Below are 27,072 nucleotides of genomic sequence, written 5' to 3'. Positions count from 1 at the left end.
AACCCAACTCATCCATGCATCAGGCTGCCCACTGCTCAAGCTTTTATGATTTTTCTCTTTTGTCCCAATAATTGACTTTATTTCAACAACCATATCTTTGTTTTTAATATTTGCCAATGGTTATTTTCCACACCAGCTATTTTATGAATAAATAGTATAATTATAGAAAAACATTTGGTGAATGCTAGCAGCGTGCTTGGTATTATTCTGAACATTTCATTAATCCTTAGGGCAACTATGATTCAGGTAAAAAGCTCTAATGCATGAAGAAAGCACTTTGCGATGCAAACCAGTGGGAACCAGGCTTCAGACACAGGCGGGCTGGTCCCAAAGCTATGTTTTTGTTTGTTTTTTTCTTATTTGTTTGTTTAGTTTTATTTTGTTTTGAGACATTGTCTCACAGTGTAGCCCAAGCCAGCCTCACACTCATTTTGTAGCCTATGCTGGCTTTAAACTCACAACAACATGATCCTTATGCCTCAGTCTTCCAGCATTTTACCCTTACTCTACTGGTTTAAGATTACAGCGTCAAATGGTTTAGATCAGTGTGAAGGGTCTGAAGAGATGGCTCAGTGGCTAAGAGAACTTATTGCTCTCTCAAAGGACCCAACTTTGGTTCTCAGCATCCATGTTGGCAGCTCACTCCTAACTCCAGCTACAAAAGCTCTGACACCTGGTTCCACAGGCACCTGTACTCACAAGTCACACCCACACACAGGGACACACACACATAACTCAAAAAATATATTGATAACCCTTTATAAAATCACCACAAAGTATATTCCAAACAGCATCTCTCCAATAATATGCTCTTGAATTTCTCTATGTATTATGAATAACATAAATGCTCTAAGAATCATTATTCATATTACATGTCCAATTGTTTAAAATGTTTGGCTCTTTAACACTGGACAGTTCCTTCACGTTTGTTTCTATTATGCTCACATTTATAAAGCTCATTCTCGGTCTGGCAAGGCAGCTCGGAAGGAAAATGTTCTCGCAGCCAACCTGATGTCCTGAGTTTAATCCCCAGAATGCACACGGTAGAGAGAAGTGGCTGCCTCGAGTTGTCCTCTTACCTCTGCATGTGCACAGTGTCATCCACAGGGGTACACACATGGAAATAAATGCAAGGGAGCCTGCATCACCCAGCCTTTCTCACCTCTCTGCTTAAGGGGCTGTGATCCCTGCCCTGAAGCCACTACCATTTTCCCTTCTACTTAGACAGCATCACTGTTCTTTCTCATGGAAATGTTGGTTGGTTTTCATTTAAAAAGAGAAAAAATAAATAAACAAGAACGTCTTAAAAGGAATTTTCTCTCTCCATTTTACTGTCACCAGTACATAGTTTATCCATGTCTAAAGCCAATACTTGTTTTTTTCTTTTTTTTTCCTTCTTTTTTCTTTTTTTTTTTTAATTAGGTATTTTCCTCGTTTACATTTTCAAAGCTATCCCAAAGGTCCCCCATACCCACCCCAATTCCCTACCCACCCACTCCCCCTTTTTGGCCCTGGCGATCCCCTGTACTGGGGCATATAAAGTTTGCAAGTCCAATGGGCCTCTCTTTGCAGTGATGGCCGACTAGGCCATCTTTTGATACATATGCAGCTAAAGACAAGAGCTCCGGGGTACTGGTTAGTTCATATTGTTGTGCCACCTATAGGGTTGCAGTTCCCTTTAGCTCCTTGGGTAATTTCTCTAGCTCCTCCATTGGGGGCCGTGTGACCCATCCAATAGCTGACTGTGATCATCCACTTCTGTGTTTGCTAGGCCCCGGCATTGTCTCACAAGAGAGAGCTATATTTGGGTCCTTTCAGCAAAATGTTGCTAGTGTATGCAATGGTGTCAGCTTTTGGAAGCTGATTTTGGGATGGATCCCTGCATATGGCAATCACTAGATGGTCCATCCTTTCGTCACAGCTCCAAATTTTGTCTCTGTAACTCCTTCTATGGGTGTTTTGTTCCCATTTCTAAGAAAGGGTAAAGTGTCCACACTTTGGTCTTCGTTCTTCTTGAATTTCATGCGTTTGGCAAGTTGTATCTTATATCTTGGGTATCCTAAGTTTCTGGGCTAATATCCACTTATCAGTGAGTACATATTGTGTGAGTTCCTTTGTGATTGGGTTACTTCACTCAGGATGATACCCTCCAGGTCCATCCATTTGCCTAGGAATTTCATAAATTCAGTTTTTTTAATAGCTGAGTAGTATTCCATTGTGTAAATGTACCACATTTTCTGTATCCATTCCTCTGTTGAGGGGCATCTGGGTTCTTTCCAGCTTCTGGCTATTATAAACAAGGCTGCTATGAACATAGTGGAGCATGTGTTCTTCTTACCGGTTGGGACATTTTCTGGATATATGCCCAGGAGAGGTATTGCGGGATCCTCCGGTAGTACTATGTCCAATTTTCTGAGGAACCGCCAGACTGATTTCAAGAGTGGTTGTACAAGCTTGCAATCCCACCAACAATGGAGGAGTGTTCCCCTTTCTCCACATCCTCCCCAGCATCTGCTGTCACCTGAGTTTTTGATCTTAGCCATTCTGACTGGAGTGAAGTGGAATCTCAGTGTTGTTTTGATTTGCATTTCCCTGATGATTAAGAATGTTGAACATTTTTTCAGGTGCTTCTCTACCATTCGGTATTCCTCAGGTGAGAATTCTTTGTTCAGCTCTGAGCCCCATTTTTTAATGGGGTTATTTGATTTTCTGGAGTCCATCTTCTTGAGTTCTTTATATATATTGGATATTAGTCCCCTATCCGATTTGGGAAAGGTAAAGATCCTTTCCCAATCTGTTGGTGGCCTTTTTGTCTTATTGACGGTGTCTTTTGCTTTGCAGAAGCTTTGCAATTTTATGAGGTCCCATTTATCGATTCTTGATCTTACAGCACAAGCCATTGCTGTTCTATACAGGAATTTTTCCCCTGTACCCATATCTTCGAGGCTTTTCCCTACTTTCTCCTCTATACGTTTCAGTGTCTCTGGTTTTATGTGGAGTTCCTTAATCCACTTAGATTTGACCTTAGTACAAGGAGATAGAAATAGATCAATTCGCATTCTTCTACATGATAACCGCCAGTTGTGCCAGCACCATTCGTTGAAAATGCTGTCTTTCTTCCACTGGATGGTTTTAGCTCCCTTGTCAAAGATCAAGAGACCATAGGTGTGTGGATTCATCTCTGGATCTTCAATTCTGTTCCATTGGTCTACTTGTCTGTCACTATACCAGTACCATGCAGTTTTGATCACAATTGCTCTGTAGTACAGTTTTAGGTCCAGCATGGTGATTCCACCAGAGGTTCTTTTATCCTTGAGAAGAGTTTTTGCTATCCTCGGTTTTTTGTTATTCCAGATGAATCTGCCGATTGCCCTTTCTAACTCGTTGAAGAATTGAGTTGGAATTTTGATGGGGATTGCATTGAATCTGTAGATTGCTTTTGGCAAGATGGCCATTTTTACAATGTTGATCCTGCTAATCCATGAGCATGGGAGATCTTTCCATCTTCTGAGATCTTCTTTAATTTCTTTCTTTAGAGACTTTAAGTTCTTATCATACAGATCTTTCACTTCCTTAGTTAGAGTCACGCCAAGGTATTTTATATTATTTGTGACTATTGAGAAGGGTGTTGTTTCCCTAATTTCTTTCTCAGCCTGTTTATCCTTTTTGTACAGAAAGGCCATTGACTTGTTTGAGTTAATTTTATATCCAGCTACTTTATTGAAGCTGTTTATCAGGCTTAGGAGTTCACTGGTGGAATTTTTAGGGTCACTTATATATACTATCATATCATCTGCAAAAAGTGATATTTTGACTTCTTCCTTTCCAATTTGTATCCCCTTGATCTCCTTTTGTTGTCTAATTGCTCTGGCTAGGACTTCAAGTACAATGTTGAATAGGTAGGGCGAGAGTGGACAGCCTTGTCTAGTCCCTGGTTTTAGTGGGATTGCTTCCAGCTTCTCACCATTTACTTTGATGTTGGCTATTGGTTTGCTGTAGATTGCTTTTATCATGTTTAGGTATGGGCCTTGAATTCCTGATCTTTCCAAGACTTTTATCATGAATGGATGTTGGATTTTGTCAAATGCTTTCTCAGCATCTAAGGAGACGATCATGTGGCTTTTGTCTTTGAGTTTGTTTATATACTGGATTACATTGATGGATTTCCGTATATTGAACCATCCCTGCATCCCTGGGATGAAACCTACTTGGTCAGGATGGATGATTGTTTTGATGTGTTCTTGGATTCGGTTGGCAAGAACTTTATTGAGGATTTTTGCATCGATATTCATAAGGGAAATTGGTCTGAAGTTCTCTATCTTTGTTGGGTCTTTTTGTGGTTCAGGTATCAGAGTAATTGTGGCTTCATAGAATGAGTTGGGTAGAGTACCTTCCGTTTCTATTTTGTGGAATAGTTTGTGAAGAACTGGAATTAGGTCTTCTTTGAAGGTCTGATAGAACTCTGCACTAAACCAGTCTGGTCCTGGGCTTTTTTTGGCTGGGAGACTATTAATGACTGCTACTATTTCTTTAGGGGATATAGGACTGTTGAGATCATTAACCTGATCTTGATTTAGCTTTGGTAACTGGTATCTGTCTAGAAACTTGTCCATTTCGTCCAGGTTTTCCAGTTTTGTTGAGTATAGCCTTTTGTAGAAGGATCTGATGGTGTTTTGGATTTCTTCAGGATCTGTTGTTATGTCTCCCTTTTCATTTCTGATTTTGTTAATTAGGATGCTTTCCCTGTGCCCTCTAGTGAGTCTGGCTAAGGGTTTATCTATCTTGTTGATTTTCTCAAAGAACCAGCTCCTTGATTGGTTGATTCTTTGAATAGTTCTTCTTGTTTCCACTTGGTTGATTTCACCCCTGAGTTTGATTATTTCCTGCCTTCTACTCCTCTTGGGTGAATTTCCTTCCTTCTAGAGCTTTTAGGTGTGTTGTCAAGCTGCTAATGTGTGCTCTCTCTAGTTTCTTTTTGGAGACACTCAGAGCTATGGGTTCCCCTCTTAGAAATGCTTTCATAGTGTCCCATAAGTTTGGGAATGTTGTGGCTTCATTTTCATTAAACTCCAAAAAGTCCTTAATTTCTTTCTTTATTCCTTCCTTGACCAAGGTATCATTGAGAAGAGTGTTGTTCAGTTTCCACGTGAATGTTGGCTATTATTTATTTTGTCATTGAAGATCAGCCTTAGTCCATGGTGATCTGATAGGATGCATGGGACAATTTCAATATTTTTGTATATGTTGAGGCTTGTTTTGCGACCAATTATGTGGTCAATTTTAGAGAAGGTACCATGAGGTGCTGAGAAGAAGGTATATCCTTTTGTTTTAGGATAAAATGTTCTGTAGATATCTGTTAAGTCCATTTGTTTCATCACTTCTGTTAGTTTCACTGTGTCCCTGTTTAGTTTCTGTTTCCATGATCTGTCCATTGGTGAAAGTGGTGTGTTGAAGTCTCCCACTATTATTGTGTGAGGTGCCATGTGTGCTTTGAGCTTTACTAAAGTTTCTTTAATGAATGTGGCTGCCCTTGTATTTGGAGCATAGATATTCAGAATTGAGAGTTCCTCTTGGAGGATTTTACCTTTGATGAGTATGAAGTGCCCCTCCTTGTCTTTTTTGATGACTTCGGGTTGGAAGTCAATCTTATCAGATATTAGGATGGCTACTCCAGCTTGTTTCTTCATATCATTTGCTTGGAAAATTGTTTTCCAGCCTTTCATTCTGAGGTAGTGTCTATCTTTTTCTCTGAGATGAGTTTCCTGTAAGCAGCAAAATGTTGGGTCTTGTTTGTGTAGCCAGTTTGTTAGTCTATGTCTTTTTATTGGGGAGTTGAGACCATTGATATTAAGAGATATTAAGGAAAAGTAATTGTTGCTTCCTGTTGTTTTTGTTGTTAAAGTTGGCATTCTGTTCTTGTGGCTGTCTTCTTTTAGTTTTGTTGAGGGATTATCTTCTTGTTTTTTCTAGGGCGTGGTTCCCGTCCTTGTATTGGTTTTTTTTCTGTTATTATCCTTTGAAGGGCTGGATTCATGGAGAGATAATGGGTGAATTTAGTTTTGTCGTGGAATACTTTGGTTTCTCCATCTATGGTAATTGAGAGTTTGGCTGGGTATAGTAGCCTGGGCTGGAATTTGTGTTCTCTTAGTGTCTGTATAACATCTGTCCAGGCTCTTCTGGCTTTCATAGTCTCTGGTGAAAATTCTGGTGTAATTCTGATAGGCTTGCCTTTATATGTTACTTGACCTTTTTCCCTTACTGCTTTTAGTATTCTATCTTTATTTAGTGCATTTGATGTTCTGATTATTATGTGTCGGGAGGAATTTCTTTTCTGGTCCAGTCTATTTGGAGTTCTGTAGGCTTCTTGTATGTTCATGGGCATCTCTTTCTTTAGATTTGGGAAGTTTTCTTCAATAATTTTGTTGAAGATGTTTGTTGGTCCTTTGAGTTGAAAATCTTCATTCTCATCCACTCCTATTATCCATAGGTTTGGTCTTCTCGTTGTGTCCTGGATTTCCTGGGTGTTTTGAGTTAGGATCTTTTTGCATTTTCCATTTCTTTGATTCAATACTTGTTTTTTTCTTAACCTTACTGACATTCTCAAAACATACATTTTCATGGCATTTATTTAAATATTCAAATGAGCCAGGCAGTGGTGGTACACACATTAATCCCAGAGGTAGGAGAATCTCTGGGAACTGTAATTGGGAACCTCAGTCGAGATGCAAAGTGTCATATAGACCAAGTGACTTTAAGGCCAGCCCAGTCTAAGTAAGTTCCAGAACAGCCAAAGCAAAAGCACACAACCCTGGGTGGTTAATGTAGTTAAACTTCAAATTAGAGACCAATCTATATATCTTGATTTTCACTTTCCCATACACTGTCTGCCTTGATTTCTCAGGAAAGAGCCATCATCAGGGAGGCTTCCAGAGAGAATGCATGGTGTCAGCGCGCCCTACTACAGCCATCTCCTGATAAATTTCTAGTTACATCATGAGCATCACCTTCTCCGAGCAGATGTGAGAAACCCCTGGTACTCTCTTTGCCCTACCATGGTCCATAATTTTATAACTTAGTTTTATTTTTACTTATATTCCTTTTTATTAAGATGTAGAATTTGCTAGAAGAAAATATTTATTTGAATATATTTTTGTCTTCTTTTTCGAGACAGGGTTCCTTTGTGTTGTTCTGGCTGATCTGGAACTTGCTCTGGTAGATCATGCCGGCCTCAAATTTAGAGATCTTCTTGCCTCTGCCTCCCAAGTGCTGAGATTAAAGGAGTGTACCACCACACACCACCACCATGTATTTTTAACTTAATGCATTCTTTTGTAATAAGAAGTATATATATGTTCCATTATCTTGTCTTCCATCCATTCATTTTAGCACAGATGGACTATATTTAAGAAATCATAAAACATCTGCACTGTTTATCGAATCCTCTTAGAACTGAACCTTGGTGATAGCTTAGACATCATCATCACTGTCTCTGTGCCTGCTAATGCAATACTGTATCCTCTGTATCTTCTGTAGCACGAGAAACTAGAACAAGACCCCAGACACCAAAGCAGCTAGACTACTATTCCCTTCCATGGTATTTTCAGTTCCGAGAAGAGGGTAAGGATAAAACCAAGAAATGCTACCTGAAGACGGCTAATTCAATGAGAAGGAATAATATGAGCAGATGCACACACAGTACATGTGAAACTCTCTCACAAGGACCTTGAGAAACAGTATTGAGCAGGGCTTGAGTACAGTTTATATAGCTTGTAATTACAGGTAAATCCAGAAACTAATTAACAAGTAATTACAGTTCCCAGAATGCCAACCTCAGTCGAGATGCAAAGTGTCATATAGACCAAGCCAGGCAGGCGAGTGCCATCGTCCTGGGATGTCAAGATGCAAAGTGTCATATAGACCAAGCCAGGGGAGTGCCATCATCCTGGGATGTCAAAATGCAAAGTGTCATATAGACCAAGCCAGGGGAGTGCCATCGTCCTGGGAGTCATGTAACAAATGGAGTAATGTTCCCCACCCTCTCCTGAGAACATCAATTTCCACAGAGCCTCTGAAGGCACCTGAGTGAGGTAGACTGTTAACTCACAAGCTCTCCCCAGTGCAGATGCTTACACTATTACATTCAGAGGCGCCAGACTCAAAACAAAAGGCAAAGCAAGTAAATGGTCTTCTAAAGCAAACCTATTTTACAAAATAATTCCAAACTTGAAAAGCCACAAAATTGTGAAGGAAAACAAGCCCAAAAATGTACACACAGCACATCCCACTATAGTCTACAGTGATTGTCTAGAAATGATCCTACCTCCTGGCACACACTATAAACGCTTGCCTGATATTGAAAAGGGAAACATTCACTGATGGCATTTGTTGGCAAAATGAGGCTTCTCATTTGCTATCATTTAGGGGTTCTATTCTAACACAGGCCAATAGGTTTTTCATCCTTTAAATTTGCTATTGATCAATTTTCTAGATACTTTATCATCTACATACACCTTTATTGAATTCTCAAGCTAAGTATGTGACTAGCTTTGCAGAGCCAGACTATGATAGCAATTCAAGTCTGGGAGGCAGAACCATGACAAATCGCTAAACATAGCCACATGACAATACGTGCACAGCTAAATACGTTATATTACACACAAAGGGCAGCAGAGGTTACTATGCAGCTAAATTTAAGATTGGAAAATCAGCCTAGATTAATTTAGCGAACTGAAAGAATCATAATAGCCCTTAAAAGTAGAAAAGATCAGGGGAAGGGGACTCACTTTCAAAACAAAAGGGTATAAGACTCAACTAGGCACTGTTGTCTTTGAAAATAGAAGAGGAGCCACAAACCAAGGAATGTGGTTATCTAGTTTATTCGGGGAAAGGCAAACAACCCAGCTCCTACAGAGAAGGAATTATAGCCAGGCAGGGTGGCACACATCTTTAATCACAGCACTCATGAGGCAAATGGATCTCTTAGACTTTGAGGCTAGCCTGATCTGTATAGTGAGACCTTGTGAGAGAAACGGAGTAGGGCGGAGTCTTAGAGCATCAGAACATAAGCAGGTGAAAGAAACAAGATGAGTGCAGCAAAAGACAGAAGCAATAGCCAGTAAGAATTCTCTATCCAAAGCTAAAAAAAATTTCGGTAATAATGACAGTATTCTACAATAAGCCAGATGATAAAATAAATGTGATGAGCATGGACTGTTACTTATGAATATAAAATAGTTACTGGTGAATAAAGAGAATATAGCATAATGAATATAGTAACATGACACCAGACCACATCACTCAAGTGATAGAGATAAATATCACCAAGGACAGAGCACTTGCCATCAGGAATCTCTCTGATATAAGACTCACACTTCACCTCTGTGGTACCTACTCCCCAGACTCATGACCACCATCTAATGGAGAATTCAGAATGAAGGGAATTCAGAATGAAGAGCTTCTTACCCATAAGCACCGCGTAAAGCAAGGGCATACTGCTCTGAAGTGGAGCAAGAGTGATTAAAAGCAAAGTGGTCCCTCAAAAGGATCCTAAGACATTAATGTCCTAGAAAACGGACAATAACAGAAAGATTATCAAGACCAAACCTGATCGTTTAGTCAGCTAAACAGTGCCAATCTATCCTCTCATTAGAATAAACTGCTATGAAGGAACCATCCTGAGAAACTGGGTGAACAGGGACATCCTTTATTATCTTTCTAGTTCCAATAAATCAAAAATTAACCATATAAAATAATTTCAGAACATTTATTTGTTGAAGGAAAACTCTGCTTAATTAAAGACATAACCATTTCCCATCTAATATCGAAGCCAAACTGTTTTCCTTAGAACTCACATGGCCTGTATTAGCGGATTTCAATAGTTGAGAGCATCAAGTAACAACACTTGCAAGACATACTTCAGATGCCACTGTCACTGCAGTCAACATTCTGACTTCCTGGCTGCCTAACCGTGCCTCTGGTGGCACTCGTGACACAACTGTGAAATACTCATAAATAAATGATGTGTGTTTGTTTTTCAAGACAGGGTTTCTCTGTGTAGCCCTGGCTGCCCTGAAACTAACTCTGTAGACCAGGCTGGCTTCGAATGCAAGATATCTGCCTGCCCCTGTCTCCTATGTGCTGGGATTAAAGGTGCCACTATCACCACTATCACCTGGCTGAAATAGATGACTTTAAACATAAGGAAAATATTTTCTGTAAAATTTGTTACAGAAATAAAAATGACAGCCATCAAACTTTAAAAAATGACACAATCTTATAGTAAATATAAGGCCTAACTCATCATAGCACTAAAAATGCAATCACAGTTTATACATACTTAGAAGAGTAAAAATAATTAAAACACCCATCAAATTATCTACTGAAACTAAGGTCCGAAAACTACTCTCAGATACACAGAGTCCATTTCTTGTGTCCTTTTACTGTTATTGCAAAGCTGGCTCTAAACTGGTCTTGTATAGTGTTTAATGCCTCACCAATAAATACAAAGCAGACTAAAAGCCTTAAAGTTTACCCAAGTCTTTTACTGTCCTCTCTTAAAATTGCTACCATCAAAGCACACTTTGTAGATAGTTTCAGAATATAATTACAGAAACAGGGACGCTTTGATTTTCAGCAGACCCAAGGCTGCACACTGGGCTTCTTATTTCCCCAGCCTCACATGCAGTCGTGCCTCGGACTGAGAAATCAGCTGAGGGCCACAGCAACAGGAGCCCAACTTAAGATAGGGAGTTTAGTAAGTGACTTGACTTGACAACCTTCAAGCCAGGCAACCCGGTAAACTTCCACCCAGCTCAGGATTTATCCTCTGTTCAGAAGTCAGCACATTAAAAACACAATTACGGGTCCTTTATTGAGATCTCAGTGTCCTTAGCTCAATGTAATTCCAGAAGGTGGAATCCTGATATACTCTTGGCCTAGCATATAACTGAACTAAATTAACTGAACTAAACCTTTCTTTCCCAAGGCACCTCCCCCAAATCTCTTTCTCTCACACACACAAGACCCAAAAACTAACATGTCCAAATTCATCCCTGCCAAGCAATGCCAGCAAGCAAGCTCCAGAATTAAGTGTTAGGCGATGTTCATTTTCACCAACAGAATTACCGGTGTGAAATCATCTGTTGCCTGTGTCCTCTAGGCAATAAAACTGCTCAAGATACAGTTTTTATAAAACTCAACTCATGACAAGCAGTTAGCCCACCAATGCGCATTTCACAGTTTGGAGAGATGGTGGGAAGCACATTATCCACAATGTTTACGACTGTTAGTAACAAAAGAGCCAGCTACAAGTCTAGACTTAAACAAACTAGGCTTAAATCTTACACATAAAATAGGTCTGGCCCCACGGCTGGCTCTGAGCCCAGGATACATCCTAGCTGCCATGCCCTCCTCTGTACAGACCTCAACACTCATTTTGGTCCTTGTGGTTTTTCTTTCCGTCCCCCTGACACACAGCGCCAAGTCTTTTAAACAGTATACAAACAGACTTGGCTGGGATGCATTTAAGCTACAAATTCAAAGCTATCAGCAGGGTGTGCTGGACACTCTGTGGTCCCAAGCTCCAGAGAACAGACTATGAGGTGTGAGGGTGTGTGGAGCCCCCTGCTGGTTGGAGCAGTGTCTTTGAGAGGGCAGGGAATGGAAAGGAAATGTTTTTGCATTTGCCACGTATTCAGAAACTTCCGGTGGTAACTAGTTTCAGAATTTTCACCATGTCCTCTGGGGACCAGGTCTATAGTGGACACTGCTAAGTCCCTCCCAGATCTTCTATTACTCTGCAGTTTTTCTTCAGTTATCTTTTAAGAATTACCTATTAAATATTAAAATTGGACTGTTTTTTTTTTCCCCCTAAGAACCCCATGTACAAGCTAAGTGTGCTTTGTCCTAAATGCTTGGTACCAGAAGTGTTTGTATTCTGTGGATTTTTTTGTAGAAGTGTTTCATATACACAATGCAACCCAAGTCTAAATTTACTTGACTTTCATATAAATTTTATACTCAAAGCCTGAAATGATTTAAAACAACACATGCATTAATTTTGTACATTTGATACCACTAACCATGTGAGGTCAGGAACAGAATGTTTTGCTTGCAGCAACATGTTAGTATTTGTAAACGCTGAGGATTGCTGCAGAGATGGCTTGGCGTTTAAGAACACAGGCTGTTTTTTCAATTCCCAGCACCCCCATTGTACTGGCTTGTTTTGTGTATCAACCTGACACAGCTGGAGTTATCACAGAGAAAGGAGCCTCCCTTGAGGAAATGCCTCCATGAGATCCAGCTGTAAGGCATTTTCTCAGTTAGTAATCAAGGGTGGGAGGGTTCATTGTAGGTGGTGCCATCCCTGGGCTGGTAGTCCTTCTTAGGTTCTATAAGAAAGCAAGCTGAGCAAGCCAGGGGAAGCAGGCCAGTAAGTAACATCCCTCCATGGCCTCTGCATCAGCTCCTACTTCCTGACCTGCTTGAGTTCCTGTCCTGACTTCTTTTGGTGATGAACAGCAATGTGGAAACGTAAGCTGAACAAACCCTTTCCTCTCCAACTTGCTTCTTGGTCATGATGTTTTGTGCAGGAATAGAAACCCTGACTGATACACACATGGCAGTTACTGTCTGTAACTCCAGTTACAGGGGGGAATCCAACAACCTCACACATACATGCAAGCAAAATGCCAATGTACATAAAGTAAATAACAACAACAACAACTTAATTTAAAACGTTGAGATGTTAGAACACTGGAAACTCGGGATCTTCTGGTGGGTGCTCAGCCGGATGCAGGTGCCAGCCCGGCTCTACTCGATTGTGCCCCTGGAATCACTGTGCCCTCATTTTGGTTCTCTCCATGTTCCTTCTTATTACTCTACTTCCTGGTATGATTTTCTTTTTCCTCTATGTTCTTCTTTAATTTAATGGATTCATATTACATTTCATCTTTCTTTCCTGCCAGCTACCATCCTTTGTATTTCTCAAAGTATTTTTTTCAAATACTTGCATTTAACCCATTCTATAGTGTTGAGTGTTTTATCTGCTTCTGTTCTATACATATATATATATCTATGATAAATAAGACTAATTATAATATCCCAATTTTTAAAAATAGCTAAAAAACAATCTCCCAACTAGAAAGTTAAGGCATCACTAAGTACACAATGCCATAAATCAGAGCCCTAAAGATTTCACCAGGAACAAGGCTGACAAACAACTCTCAGCACAGTGGCAAGATGTGGCATAAAAATCAATAGCTTTTCATATGTATCAATGACAAACATACTAAGAAATAATTCTATTCATAATAAACTCAAAGAGAGAGAGAGAGAGAGAAATCTTGGACTAAAGCTAACTAAGGAAATAAAAAGTCTCTACTTCACAAGTATAAACCACAGACAGAAAGCCAAGGAAAACACTAGCAGACTGCAAAGCCTCCCCATGCTCATGGGTCAGAAGAATTAATTGTAAAAAAAGTGTTGCCAAACGCAATCTATAGATTAATAAAATCTCCATCAAAATTCCAGCCCCATTTTTCACAGAAATAGGGGAGTGGGTCTTAATTCCCATGGAAGCATAAAATACCCCATACTCAAAGCAATCTTGGGCAGAAACAACGATACAGGAGTTATCAGTGGACTAGAGCAGAGGACCCAGGCGTGCCCCACCCAGCTACGGCCACTTAAATACACACTGGGGACTAGCGGTGCTGGACGCCTGGTCTCCACGTACAGTAAAGAAGCAATCTTCTCCCACCCGCGTGAACATCAGCTCCAAATGCAACGACCTCAACATAAACCCCAAACTCTCAAACTCTCAAGGAAAAGCAGAGACAACACTTCAAGATATGGGCATAGGTAAGCACTTTCTCAATAGGACTCGCCCTATCACAAAACAAGAGCAGCAATCTAAGCTAACAGGAAGGGAATCATGAAATTAAAATCGTGTGCACTACAATGACAGAGTTAAGTGAGTGAGGAGACTGCCTATGGAAGAAACCCCCCCTAAGCTCCTCCACTCATAGGGGAGACAACAAGACACAAAGGGCCTTAGAAAAACAAAACAAGGAAGTAAATAATTCAACTTTCAACATCCTTACCCAAATAAATGCAAATTAAAACTTTCACTTTGAGAGTCCATCTCATTCTAGCCAATGGTTATTATCAAGAAGACAAATGACAACAGATACTGGTGAGGATGCTCAGAAGGGGAGACCCCCATTCAGCACTATGAAATGTAACCACTATATAAATCACTGGGGAGTTTCTAAAACACCTAAGAAGGCCCAGTTATAGCAGTCCAGGCACATATCTATAGGATTCCGTATCCCTCCCAGAGAGAGCCTTGTGCATCCATATTCATTGCTGATTTGTTCACAATACCAAGGAGCCATCACTGATGTGTGAGTAAAGAAAGTATAGTCATATACACAATAAAATTCTATACAGCCATAAAGAAAAATGAGATTATGAAATAATATGAAAACGGGTGTATTAATGGAGGAAAATAATGCTGCAAAATAATGTATTAAGTGATATAATTCAGGGTCACAGACACAAACACCACATGTTCTATACAAACTCAGTTTTTATTTTATATACATGTGCATTTATGAAGAAGAAATAGGCCAGGAATCCAGAAAACTAAAGATTCTTTAAAAAGAAGTAGTTGTATAGCAGAATGTATGAGATAAGAGAGCAGCAGGCAGGAACAGCAGGAATAGAAAGACTGAAGGCAGGAATAAAGGAAAAAAGGAAGTGGAAAGGAGGGTCAACCAATACTTACAAGAATTACAAGAAGGAATTCTGATACCCAATAACTAACCAGAACATCTTTAAAGAGTTTGAAATGAAAGTGTGTATGAGTTAATCAGCTCCCAGAAGCCATAGATAATCAAACATAAACCCTAGTGCAAAGAACCGAATGTCTTCCTTGACATTTTAGGCCACGCAAGCCCCCAATAAATACAGGCAGATGCCAGTCAATTAGTTCTTCTCTAGAACCACATGGCAAGATTCTATTCCTGAGGCTGCCACATACATTGATCACAGGACACAGAAATCAAGCTGGAAGTGTGTGTGTGTGTGTGTGTGTGTGTGTGTGCCTAATGTGTGCTATAGTGTGATTTGACTTGATGTCTAGTCTGAGAAGAAATACACACCCAGTACTGTAACTAGTCCAAAGCCCATGAGTGGGAGGTCACAAAGCACAGTGAGAAAGCCAGTGCTGTTATTACTGTCATTGTTTTACTAAATGGATATGACAAGCCTTCAACCTGTCTTCTAAGTAACTATATTTATGCATATGTCAGCTCTAGTCAGAGAAGTATCTTTCTGGAGAGTCATGCAACTGAGGAACTCATAACTGGTAATGTCACTTGAATATCCAGATACTTGCCACTTTATATTATTATCCCTCAAAGGCTTAGGGAATACCATGAAAGAGCAACAAGAAGGGCCTGAGCCCTGGGACCCGCTGCCTTCTGGAATGGCGTAGCTGCAGTACTCCGTAACACCCTGTGATGAGCAGGGAGAGCCTCACGGCCTTGACCCCCTCGGGGATTTATATGCACTGACAGTTGGAGGCACAGGCATATTTTTCAGTGGTGCAGCTATTGATAAAGTCTCTACACTCTTGTGAACAAATTCTCACCTATAAATGATTTTTATATTTGGTCACACACAAAAAAGAAAAGACAAAAAGTAGAGGGTGGCAAGTCAAAACAAGGGAAAAGATTGTCAGTAAGAGTAGAGAGCTGTCTCAAGACACAGAGAGGCGGATCCAAGACAGGAATTTAGGAGGGAGCCGAGAACAAGTCTGCAGCTGGAGAAGCACCTCAACGTCTCATCTTCTCTCCTGGCCCGAGATTCAGTTTGTGTCATTTTATTTTGTAAGTGACGTTTCTAAAAAAAACTTAGTCCTTCACATCCTTCAAATAGTTGCCCTAAGAAATGATCTACTTCCTTGATACCAGTTTTTCACTTCTAGAGTAAGATATTTTTAAAACAGAGATTAAGATAAAATCACATAACAAAGCCACTAAGATAAAAAGAAACTGGAAATGTTTTTAGCTTCATGAGAAAAGCTGAGAATAACATACTGTTCAACTTGCCTCATTTTGTTCTTAGAGCAGGCACATTACATACAAATGAGTTAAGCACTTAAAAAAAACCATGATTAACGTACCGAATCCAGGAACACTTTTGAGACTGGATTTGAGGCAAATCTTCTCCACCCTGAGGTAGCTGTACCTCATTAGACAGTTCCACAGGAACATCCAGTCCACACGTGTCCGGTGGTTCATGATGATGACGCTCCGCTCTCCAGGCACAAAGGCGTCACCTGTTATAACCACTCTCACACCAAACATGGTCTCCAGCAATGCCTACAGAAAAATAAAACATAAAAATATAGAGCAACTTAGAGCTTTCAGGGTAAGAAGCCACAGATGAAATTAGTCACAACCATGTTTATGAATTTATTAGATATTCACTATACTAAAGGAAATGAAGAAAGAATTATGGACCTTCTTCCTTCTTGCTAACCTTGTCACAACTATGCTATACTGCTTTTATAATACCCAAAAAGGAGGACACTTAAAAAACTAACTAAACAAAAAAATTGTCTTTGGAAAAGCAAAACTGAGTCCAAACTAAATAATGAGTTGCTTTTAAAAGTTTCCACAGGTAAATCGTATATGCCATGATATATGTCCCATGATTTCTAACACACAAAACACAGTTTCCCATACTCTTGTTTTTGTAATAAATGGGGGGTGCCCTGATCTGGAGTGAAAGTAGGAGGTGCTTTCAACACTTCCAATCTCTTTCACTAATTTTAATTTCTGGAAGTTTCTTGATAGTAAAATACGAACTAACTTTCAAATCTTCAATTATATAGTATTAAGTTTTTAAAAAAGTACAATATTCTACTGATCAATGTTAAGGATATAATGATATGATTATTACCCAATTTTTCTACATAGAATAAAAAATAAAATTGAATGTAGGATTAAAGAAGCTAAATTTCTTTTTTTGTTGTTACTTTTTTTGGGGGGTTGGGGTAGGGTTGAGACAGGGTTTCTCTGTACAGCCCTGGCTGTCCTGGAACACACTTTGTTGACTAGGCTGGCCTCGAACTCAGAAATCCGCCTGCCTCTGCCTCCCAAGTGCTGGGATTAAGGGTGTGCACCACTGTACTGGCTGGTTTTGGGTATCAACTTGACACAGCTGGAGTTATCACAGAGAAAGGAGCTTCTGTTGAGGAAATGCCTCCATGAGATCCAGCTGTAAGGCATTTTCTCAATTAGTGATCAAGGGGAAAGGGCCCCTTGTGGGTGGTGCCATCTCTGGCCTGGTATCCTGGGTTCTATAAGAGAGCACACTGAGCAAGCCAGGGAAAGCAAGCCAGTAAAGAACATCCCTCCATGGCTTCTGCATCAGCTCCTGCTTCCTGACCTGCTTGAGTTCCAGTCCTGACTTCCTTCAGTGATGAACAGCAATGTGGAAAGTGTAAGCTGAATAAACCCTTTCCTTCCCAACTTGCTTCTTGGTCATGATGTTTGTGCAGGAATAGCAACCCTGACTAAGACAAGCACCAAATCCAGCTCTAATTTTTTTTTCCACTTATCAGTGAGTACATATTGTGTGAGTTCCTTTGTGATTGGGTTACCTCACTCAGGATGATGCCCTCCAGGTCCATCCATTTGCCTAGGAATTTCATAAATTCATTCTTTTTAATAGCTGAGTAGTACTCAATTGTGTAAATTTACCACATTGTCTGTATCCATTCCTCTGTTGAAGGGCATCTGGGTTCTTTCCAGCTTCTGGCTATTATAAATAAGGCTGCTATGAACATAGTGGAACATGTGTCCTTCTTACCAGTTGGGACATCTTCTGGATATATGCCCAGGAGAGGTATTGCGGGATCCTCCGGTAGTACTATGTCCAATTTTCTGAGGAACCGCCAGACTGATTTCAAGAGTGGTTGTACAAGCTTGCAATCCCACCAACAATGGAGGAGTGTTCCTCCTTCTCCACATCCTCGCCAGCATCTGCTGTCACCTGAATTTTTCATCTTAGCCATTCTGACTGGTGTGAGGTGGAATCTCAAGGTTGTTTTGATTTGCATCTCCCTAATGATTAAGGATGTTGAACATTTTTTTCTGGTGCTTCTCTGCCATTCAGTATTCCTCAGGTGAGAATTCTTTGTTCAGCTCTGAGCCCCATTTTTTAATGGGGTTATTTGATTTTCTGGAGTCCACCTTCTTGAGTTCTTTATATATATGGGATATTAGTCCCCTATCTGATTTAGGATAGGTAAAGATCCTTTCCCAATCTGTTGGTGGTCTTTTTGTTTTATTGACAGTGTCTTTTGCCTTGCAGAAGCTTTGCAACTTTATGAGGTCCCATTTATCGATTCTCGATCTTACAGCACAAGCCATTGCTGTTCTATTCAGGAATTTTTCCCCTGTACCCATATCTTCGAGGCTTTTCCCTACTTTCTCCTCTATACGTTTCAGTGTCTCTGGTTTTATGTGGAGTTCCCTTAATCTACTTCGATTTGATCTTAGTACAAGGAGATAAGAATGGATCAATTCTTTCTTCTACATGATAACGGCCAGTTGTGCCAGCACCATTTGTTGAAAATGCTGTCTTTTTTTCCACTGGATGGTTTTAGCTCCCTTGTCAAAGATCAAGTGACCATAGGTGTGTGGGTTCATCTCTGGGTCTTTGATTCTATTCCATTGGTCTACTTGTCTGTCGCTATACCAGTACCATGCAATCACAATTGCTCTGTAGTAAAGCTTTAGGTCAGGCATGGTGATTCCACCAGAGGTTCTTTTATCCTTGAGAAGAGTTTTTGCTCTTCTAGGTTTTTTGTTATTCCAGATGAATCTGCCGATTGCCCTTTCTAATTCGTTGAAGAATTGAGTTGGAATTTTGATGGGGATTGTACTGAATCTGTAGATTGCTTTTGGCAAGATAGTCATTTTTACTATATTGATCCTGCCAATCCATGAGCATGGGAGATCTTTCCATCTTCTGAGATCTTCTTTAATTTCTTTCTTCAGAGTCTTGAAGTTCTTATCATACAGATCTTTCACTTCCTTAGTTAGTCACGCCAAAGTATTTTTTATTATTTGTGACTATTGAGAATATTGATAAGTGGATATTAGCCCAGAAACTTATGATACCCAAGATATAGGATACAATATACCTGAATTTTATAATAGCCAGAAGCTGGAAAGAACCCAGATGCCCCTCAACAGAGGAATGGATACAGACAATGTGGTACATTTACATAATGGAGTACTACTCAGCTATTAAAAAGAATGAATTTATGAAATTCCTAGGCAGATGGATGGACCTGGAGGGCATCATCCTGAGTGAGGTAACCCAATCACAAAGGAACTCACGCAATATGTACTCACTGATAAGTGGATATTAGCCCAGAAACTTAGGATACCCAAGATATAAGATACAATTTGCTAAACGCATGAAACTCAAGAAGAACGAAGACCAAAGTGTGGACACTTTTCTTAGAATTGGGAACAAAACACCCATGGAAGGAGTTACAGAGACAAAGTTTGGAAGTGTGACGAAAGGATGGACCATCTAGAATCTGCCATATCCGGGGATCCATCCCATAATCAGCTTCCAAACGCTGACACCATTGCATACACTTGCAAGACTTTGCTGTAAGGACCCAGATAGAGCTGTCTCTTGTGAGACTATGCCGGGCCTAGCAAACACAGAAGTGGATGCTCACAGTCAGCTATTGGATGGATCACAGGGCCCCCAATGGAGGAGCTAGAGAAAGTACCCAAGGAGCTAAAGGGATCTGCAACCCTACAGGTGGAACAACATTATGAACTAACCAGTACCCCGGAGCTCTTGACTCTAGCTGCATATGTATCAAAAGATGGCTTAGTCGGCCATCACTGGAAAGAGAGGCCCATTGGATTTGCAAACTTTATATGCCCCAGTACAGGGGAACGCCAGGGCCAAAAAGGGGGAGTGGGGGGGTAGGGGAGTGGGGGGAGGGTATGGGGGACTTTTGGGATAGCGTTGGAAATGTAAATGAAATAAATACCCAATAAAATAAATAAATAAAATTTCTTTTAAAAAGATAATCTTTTGTTATCAAAGAATACACGAAGACTGTCTACTAAAATCTTCCAGCATACCATCTACATCGAATTCCTGACACAAATGAATGTTGAAATGCTTGCCAGGTTTGTTAAATTAACATTTCTAGTACCCGTGGTTATAATTTAGATTGAATATTCAGAAGGAAAGTGTGTGTTACAAATGAGAGCTCTTACACAGTGAGCCGGTTTGCTCCCCTTTCATTTCTCCTTTATATTGTCCAGAATCTAGGCTCAAACTCCTACCACAGCCTCCCAAGTGTCCTCTTTTGGGAATAAGTAGCCGTGGATACAACTTTGTAGTTGTTTCTTTTTGTACTGAGTGTATTTCCTTCTAAAGCTCTTTTAGAAAGCCTTACTTGTGGATATTCAAATCTATGACCTGTTTCTGCTCCTCTTTCAATGTCATGTTTGTGTTTCATTCTACCACACATGCTCATAGCTCATTCACTGTCAATGTTGAATTGTTTCATAGTGTTTGAGGGGTTGGATTTTTTTTAATCCCCTTTGATCAAGCCTTTCTCCACTAGTTATAAAATAAACTAGGACTTACATGTAAATGGTTTGGAATTTAAACTGAAGTTGGGCATAAGGATGTGCTGTAGTCTTGGTTTCTTGCGTTGGGCGGCTAGGTAGAGCTCCCTAACCAGGGCTGGCCAGTGCTGTTGCTGGACCTGCTTCACAGCTGCAGTTCCTCCAGTGTGCATGGAGACAGGAGGGCTGCTGAGGGAGGCTCGCTGGCTTCTGGTGTGGGAAACACTAACTCAAGGCATAAGTGAACAGCAATAGAGGAAATACAGGGCATGTTCTTCTATGCACGAGCCTACCACCACAGAAATACACACAGATTATTCATTAAAGCACTTCTCAATGTTTCTGCTGGTTTGTTTAAAATTAAAAGCTTTATGGGCTGATCATGGTGACACATGCTTTTAACCCCAGGGCTTGAGAGGCATAGGTAAGTGGATCTCTGGTTTTCTGATAAAACAGAGTAACAGTCAACTTCTACCTCATTTAACAGAAAGAAAAAAGAAAGTTTTTCATTCAAATGAAAAGCAGAAAAGACAGGGTGAATAAGCTCTGTGATGGTTTGTATATTCTTGGACCAGGGAGTGGCATCATTTGGAGGTGTGGCCTTGTTGGAATGGGTGTGACCTGGTTGGAGTGGGTGTGTCACTGTGGGTGTGGGCATAAGATCCTCAGTCTTCCACTAGCAGCCTTTGGATGAAGATGTAGAACTCTCAGCTCTGCCTATGCCATGCCTGCTTGGATGCTGCCATGCTCCCACCTTGATGATGGAATGAACCTCTGAACCTGTAAGCCAGCCCATATTAAATGTTGTTTTTTTATAAAACTTGTCTTGGTCATGCTGTCTGTTCACAGCAGTAAAACCCTAAGACAAGCTCACAGCTGAAGAGGATGTTTTAGGTAATGGACTGTCACCCCCACAAGATGGAACTCTCATCTGTCCTGTTCGTAATTACATCAAAGAATCTGCCTGTGTCTTGAAAACACCGGTGAAGTGAATTTAAAGCTAATCACTTCTGTTTGGCAGAGGAAATTCTCAGACAAGAGAGCATTTTATTCTGTGGCATGGCTACTTTTTACTAGATTTACCCAGGTTTACAGTTAAAAAGAGAAGAAGAAAAAGTCAGGATAGATCCAGATAGAGCTAGATCCAGGATAGCCAGAGCAACAGAAACAAACCCTGGGAGTGGGGGTAAGACTTAAAAGAAAATGCAGTCTATTGAGGAGGAAAGAGCTCAAAAGTTAAACCTTACAGCCACAGAAACACCTGGCTGTGCTCTGTGACAACAGGAAATGAGCCCAAAGAGAAAGACTTTACCCATTAAGGGCTCCAACTTGTGAGAAGGAAATTTTACTTGAAAAGAGAGCCTGATCAGGAAATGTAGCTGAGAGTGCTCCCCTTGCCTTGAAAGCAGCTGTCTGGGTAAGTGTTCTCCAGTATAAGCACGTGGAAGCTGATAGCAGTGCTCCAAAGGGGACCTAGTCACATCTCAAGCTGGTAGAAGAATGTGACAGCATTGTCCACGTAGGACTGGCTTTGCTGGCACGACAGATGCAAGAATGAAGAGGCCCTAGAATCTACTTCAGAGAGCAGCTGAGGCCAGGCAAGGTGTGGCAGGGCAGACACCTGCAAGCCTAAGTGTCTATGGAGATCCAGGATGTTGAAGAGGTCAGAACCTTTTGTCAAGTGTATTTCATTACAGAATAAGAACAGAACGCTTTAACTGCAAGTGTCCATAAAAGAGAAAGAAGAGAAGGAGGAGGAGGAGGAGGGAGAGAAGGTGCTGAGAAAGCTGGGAGGACCAGGCTGCATGCAGTACTGCATTTATAAAGCAGACACATCTGTATAGAAAACTGAAAGCACAAGTAACGGCAAGAGGGGAAGGCTAACTTTTAGAAGTGATGGTTGCGAGTTTAAGAGCCCTCACTACAGGATTCATTTTTCAACAAGAAAAATACACTATAAATGATTTAAAAGTCAATGGTCAGGAAACCCTCCCATGCCCACCCCATGTCCTGGAACTCACTCTGTAGACCAGGTTAGCGGCAGACTCAGAGATTCGCCTGCCCTTCAAGTGCTGAGATTACAGGTGTGAGCCACCACCACCACACACACAGCTGTTTCTGTTCATGTAAACCTACCCAAGCACCACTTCAGGAACTGAGTCAACCTGAATCTGAAGGGCCCACGGCAGCCACAAGACACGTTCACCCTGACGGCAGGCGCGCTGCCTGCTGCCTCAGTGATGAATGGCGATGAAACAGGATGGAAAGGGGCCTTACCAATCAGGGAAGACTGTTTCCATTCCTGTTTTCTTTTTCAGACGCTAAACACCTGGCCTCCCTACCAAAACAGTCTGACAAGCCCAGTAGCCTAAGCAGAAAGAAGAATTCACTGTTGCTAAGGAGAAAGGACTGGAACAATCCCCAAGGGAAAGACAAGCACGCACTGCTCACTGATTGGCAGCGGCCTCTTCCCAGTACCAGAGGAGGCAGGAGCTGGGACTAGAAACCAACAGCCATCAGCTCAAGATGAGGGATGCTCTCAGAGCACCATGATGACCTTGTAGAGTGCCGCCTGCCCCATGACTACGGAACACTGAGTGCACTCTGATCTTACCCAATCTGTTCGCTTCATCTGCACAGAGAAGTCACATGTCTTTTGTAAGTTCCTAATCTCTGTAATTACTGGAAAGAACTGAATCAAACCCGCCTCTGAGAAGTTAGGAAGCTGTTCACTGTTAGAAGCTTTGTGGGGTGGGTTACATTTTTACTTAATTTTTTTTCATACAATCTGTTGATATTCTTTCCCTGACCCAATAGAATCTTAATAGGCATCACTGCTTTATAAAACACAAAATGGATATGCAGAATAAATTTAAATAATGTAAAAACTCTTCAATCTTTAACATTTATATATTTTTAGATATAAAAAATATACCTTTCATTATATGAAATATAAAAGAAAATGCATGAAGAACATAGAAAGAAGTTCGTATTTTCTGTGAGGATCCCTATGAGGGTTTGCTTTAAGGACATGAATATTTGTATTTCTGTTTTCTATTTCTCTCCTTTTTTACATCTGGAATGCTTACTATAGAACACAGAATATTGTGTTTCTCCTGAGAACTAGACCTCCGATGCTAACTGAGTTCAAGAGACAGGCCACCCCAGCACAAGCAGGCGGACCCCTCTCTGGTGCACAACTTACCACAGGAAGTGTGAGCCATGTAGCCACAAGACGGCTGCTAATCCAGCGATACCACGACAGGTTTATAAACATCAAAGGTAAAATGGGGCCGAGCATAAAAATACTTCCAAAAAAGCTTCCAGCAAACAGGAAGAGTATAAAGTAAATCCCCTTCCATGACACCATGATTCTGGAAAATAAAACAAAAACAAAGAGTGTATTTTATTACTATACATTTGCTCTGGAATTTCATCACAGTTATGTATACAATAATCTTTAAAGACAAAGTTACTGAGTGCTGATGAGGGCCACAGATTCCCTGGCTCTAAGTCTAACAAGTTGCCAGCATACTGGAAATTGATACTCTCAACAAAAAAAAATACATAAATGTCTATTCTGCAGGAAACTCTGCTGTCTGGAATAAGTAGTCAGCACTGAAGGGTCTTTCTGTTTTTCTTTCCTAGGCATTGTTTCCCACCTAAAAGCAGAAATAACAGTGAGGGTTTGCAGGACCACTTCGTATGGGCGAGCACACATACAGACAAAAGCAACAGCAGTTTCACAGAATCCAGTAAAATTCAAAGAACAGGATCTGGAAGTGTTCATTTTTGCAACAGATCCTAGCATCCCATTTCTGGACACCTAGCCTTAGACTGGCTCTTTACAAGCTAGCTAGGTAAGTCAGATGCCCCTTCACTGGCTTTGTCCAAACAGCTACCAAAGTATTACCTATGGGGTGCTGAAGCCAAAATCCAGCATGGATATTTTAAAGCAAATGCTTGGAAACACAGCTGAAAATGAAAACTCCAATATCTGATTCTATCAGCTAAACTGAAGTTTAACTTGGCACCAGGTATGTTTTTAAATTTTCTACCAGTATCTGATGGTATAGATACAACATCCTACAAAGTAGAAAAGGCAGGAATAAGGAGAGGGCAGAGGGAATGAAGGAATGAAGACCAACTGAAGCAGTGACCAGGCCCCAGCTTGCACTGGACAGGCAAGCAGGAGAGCCAGGCGCTCCCACACACTCTCTGCCCCTTCTGAGCTGCTCGCCATTAACAATGCTATCAGCAGCTTCTTCCCAATCCTCAACTCAAAGCTTCTTAACAGAAAGAAAAGGCGCATAGGCTTAAATTTAGTAATTCAGAGCTGCTTCTTATACATGCACACCACCACCACACACACAGCGCTTCGTTTCTACTCTACCTGAAAACTGTCTATTGTTCCTGTGTTTTCTTCCAGCCAGCCATCAGCCAACTCAGGCGCTTGTTCCCGATCTCCCTGGCAGAGCTACTCTTTACATTGTTATCCACTAGGCAATATCCTCACCTTTAAAACTCCTGCATGCTTCTTCATACCAACGTGTGGTGTGGTGTGATTATAAGAAAAAAATATTGTTAAATGGCTTAGCTACTATCAAATGAAATTTTCCCATTGTATAGTAATGAGTCTAAGCCCCATGGAGGCTAAAACAACTTTCCTAGTGAAACTCAAAGCATCCAGTCCTGCCTCATGCACACTCTGCTGCATAAAGCCATTCCCCACCTACTACGCAGCTGAGAATCAGAGACCAATATTAACCATTAAAAAAAGGAAAACTTATATAAAGGGATCTATCACATGACTACAATGGAATTCTATAGATCAAACCTAGTCTAGTTACTTAAGCATTTATTCATTTTTATGAAACAATAAGCATGTAAAGAAATCCCTGTGTGCCAGCCATCGGCTAGTCAGCAAAGGTCTCACAAATCTAGACATGGAACTCAGGGCCTCATGCCTGCAGAGCCCAAGTTCCACCTTTCTCTGTCTACTGATCTCCTCGTTTCTTCCTTATATGTGTTCTCTGTCTGCACTTCATAGCCTTTTTCTGTATCTTCATTCAAGTCCTAAAATGGGGGTTAATTAGGTTAATAGCTACATACTAATTTAGAATAGGCAAATATTGAAGAAAGAGAGAATGTCAATGGCTGGCACAGATGTACAGCAATCTAAATTAACATACACCTCTAGTGGAAACTTGTATAGAACTCTGGAAAACAGCTTGGCAGTTATACAAAATCTACACGGACACTCAGCATATATACTAGAAAATCTACCAACTGTCTAGTACAAATAAAGTTATCTTTACACAAAAGTTCTACATAATCCTTTATAGCGCCATTTCTCATACTTGCACAAACTAGAGCTAACCTGTCAGCTGAGGGTGTGTAGATTCTGAATGATCAATCACCAATGAAGACACATGCCTGACACAGGCATCCTATCCTGACTTACTCTCACATGCACTGCACTGAATGAGATGCCAGGAAAAAAGGACATTTCTTTTATGGAGCATTCCTACAAGGCCAGGCCATAGAATCTGTGGCTGGCTGGCTGGCTGGCTGGCTGGCGAAGACGCTCTGAGTACTGAAGGACAGCACCCGGGAAGCCTGGCAGACAAGCAAACAACTGTTTCCCAAAGGCACAGCACTGCAGAAGTCACATGGACTAGTTTCCTTCCTTTCCTTCTTTAGAGCTCAGCATTGAACCCAGACTCCAAGTGCACCAAGTATATGCTCTGTCACTGGGCAACATGCCTAGCCCTAGGCATTTTAAATCTGGTCCAGTCATGGTTGTACCTGCCTGTAATCTAGCATTGGGAGGCAAGAACCCTGACTTTAAAGCTAGAGGGTAAGTTTGTTGCCAGCCTAAGCTATGTAGTGATTGATACTCCGCTTCCCAAATGAAAATTTCTTAAATGACTAGCTGAAGTAAAAGCTATGTTCTTAGGAAATTCTAGTCTTCAAATTATTGCAATAATAATAATCCAAAATATTTTTCTAAACTTTTATAATACGCCAGGTACAGTTTCATGTATTTGGTTTGAGTAGACTTTAACAGTCACAACAATCTCGTGGTGTGGGTATTCTTATTACCCCTATTTATACGTCAGGATTCTGAGGCACAGAAATGTTAAGTAATTTGACCAAGGTTAAGCAGCTAGTGAACAGCAACACTGAGAACTGGCTCTAGGGATTTCAGTGTTGGTGCTTATACTCAGCTACATTACACACCTTTTCAAGACGATATTACTTTTTAAATAGACACACACTTGAAAAGACTTATACTATAAAGACATAATTATAAACCAAGTGTTAAAACCTTATTTTAAAAGTATCCTGACTTTTAGAAGTTCACAGGAACTTGATGAGGAGG

At 40.7% G+C, this 27,072-nt stretch overlaps 1 protein-coding gene across 4 annotated transcripts in view; it reads right to left on the bottom strand.

Moving 5' to 3' along the window:
* Positions 1 to 27,072, bottom strand: part of Lclat1 (lysocardiolipin acyltransferase 1) — a 135,384-nt gene that overhangs the window by 57,485 nt on the left and 50,827 nt on the right. For all 4 annotated transcript variants that reach the window (NM_001081071.2, NM_001177967.1, NM_001177968.1 and 1 more), the window contains exons 2-3: positions 23,893 to 24,061; positions 16,190 to 16,388 (exon numbers count right to left, since the gene is read on the bottom strand). In NM_001081071.2, the coding sequence (NP_001074540.1) occupies positions 16,190 to 16,388; positions 23,893 to 24,057 (364 nt within the window). In that variant the 5' untranslated portion in view covers positions 24,058 to 24,061. The remainder of the gene's footprint in view (positions 1 to 16,189; positions 16,389 to 23,892; positions 24,062 to 27,072) is intronic.

This window comes from Mus musculus, chromosome 17 (assembly GCF_000001635.26).
Source record: "Mus musculus strain C57BL/6J chromosome 17, GRCm38.p6 C57BL/6J".
NCBI lineage: Eukaryota > Metazoa > Chordata > Mammalia > Rodentia > Muridae > Mus > Mus musculus.
Note: the sequence above shows the minus strand (reverse complement) of the source record. Positions and strands in the feature narration are given on the sequence as shown.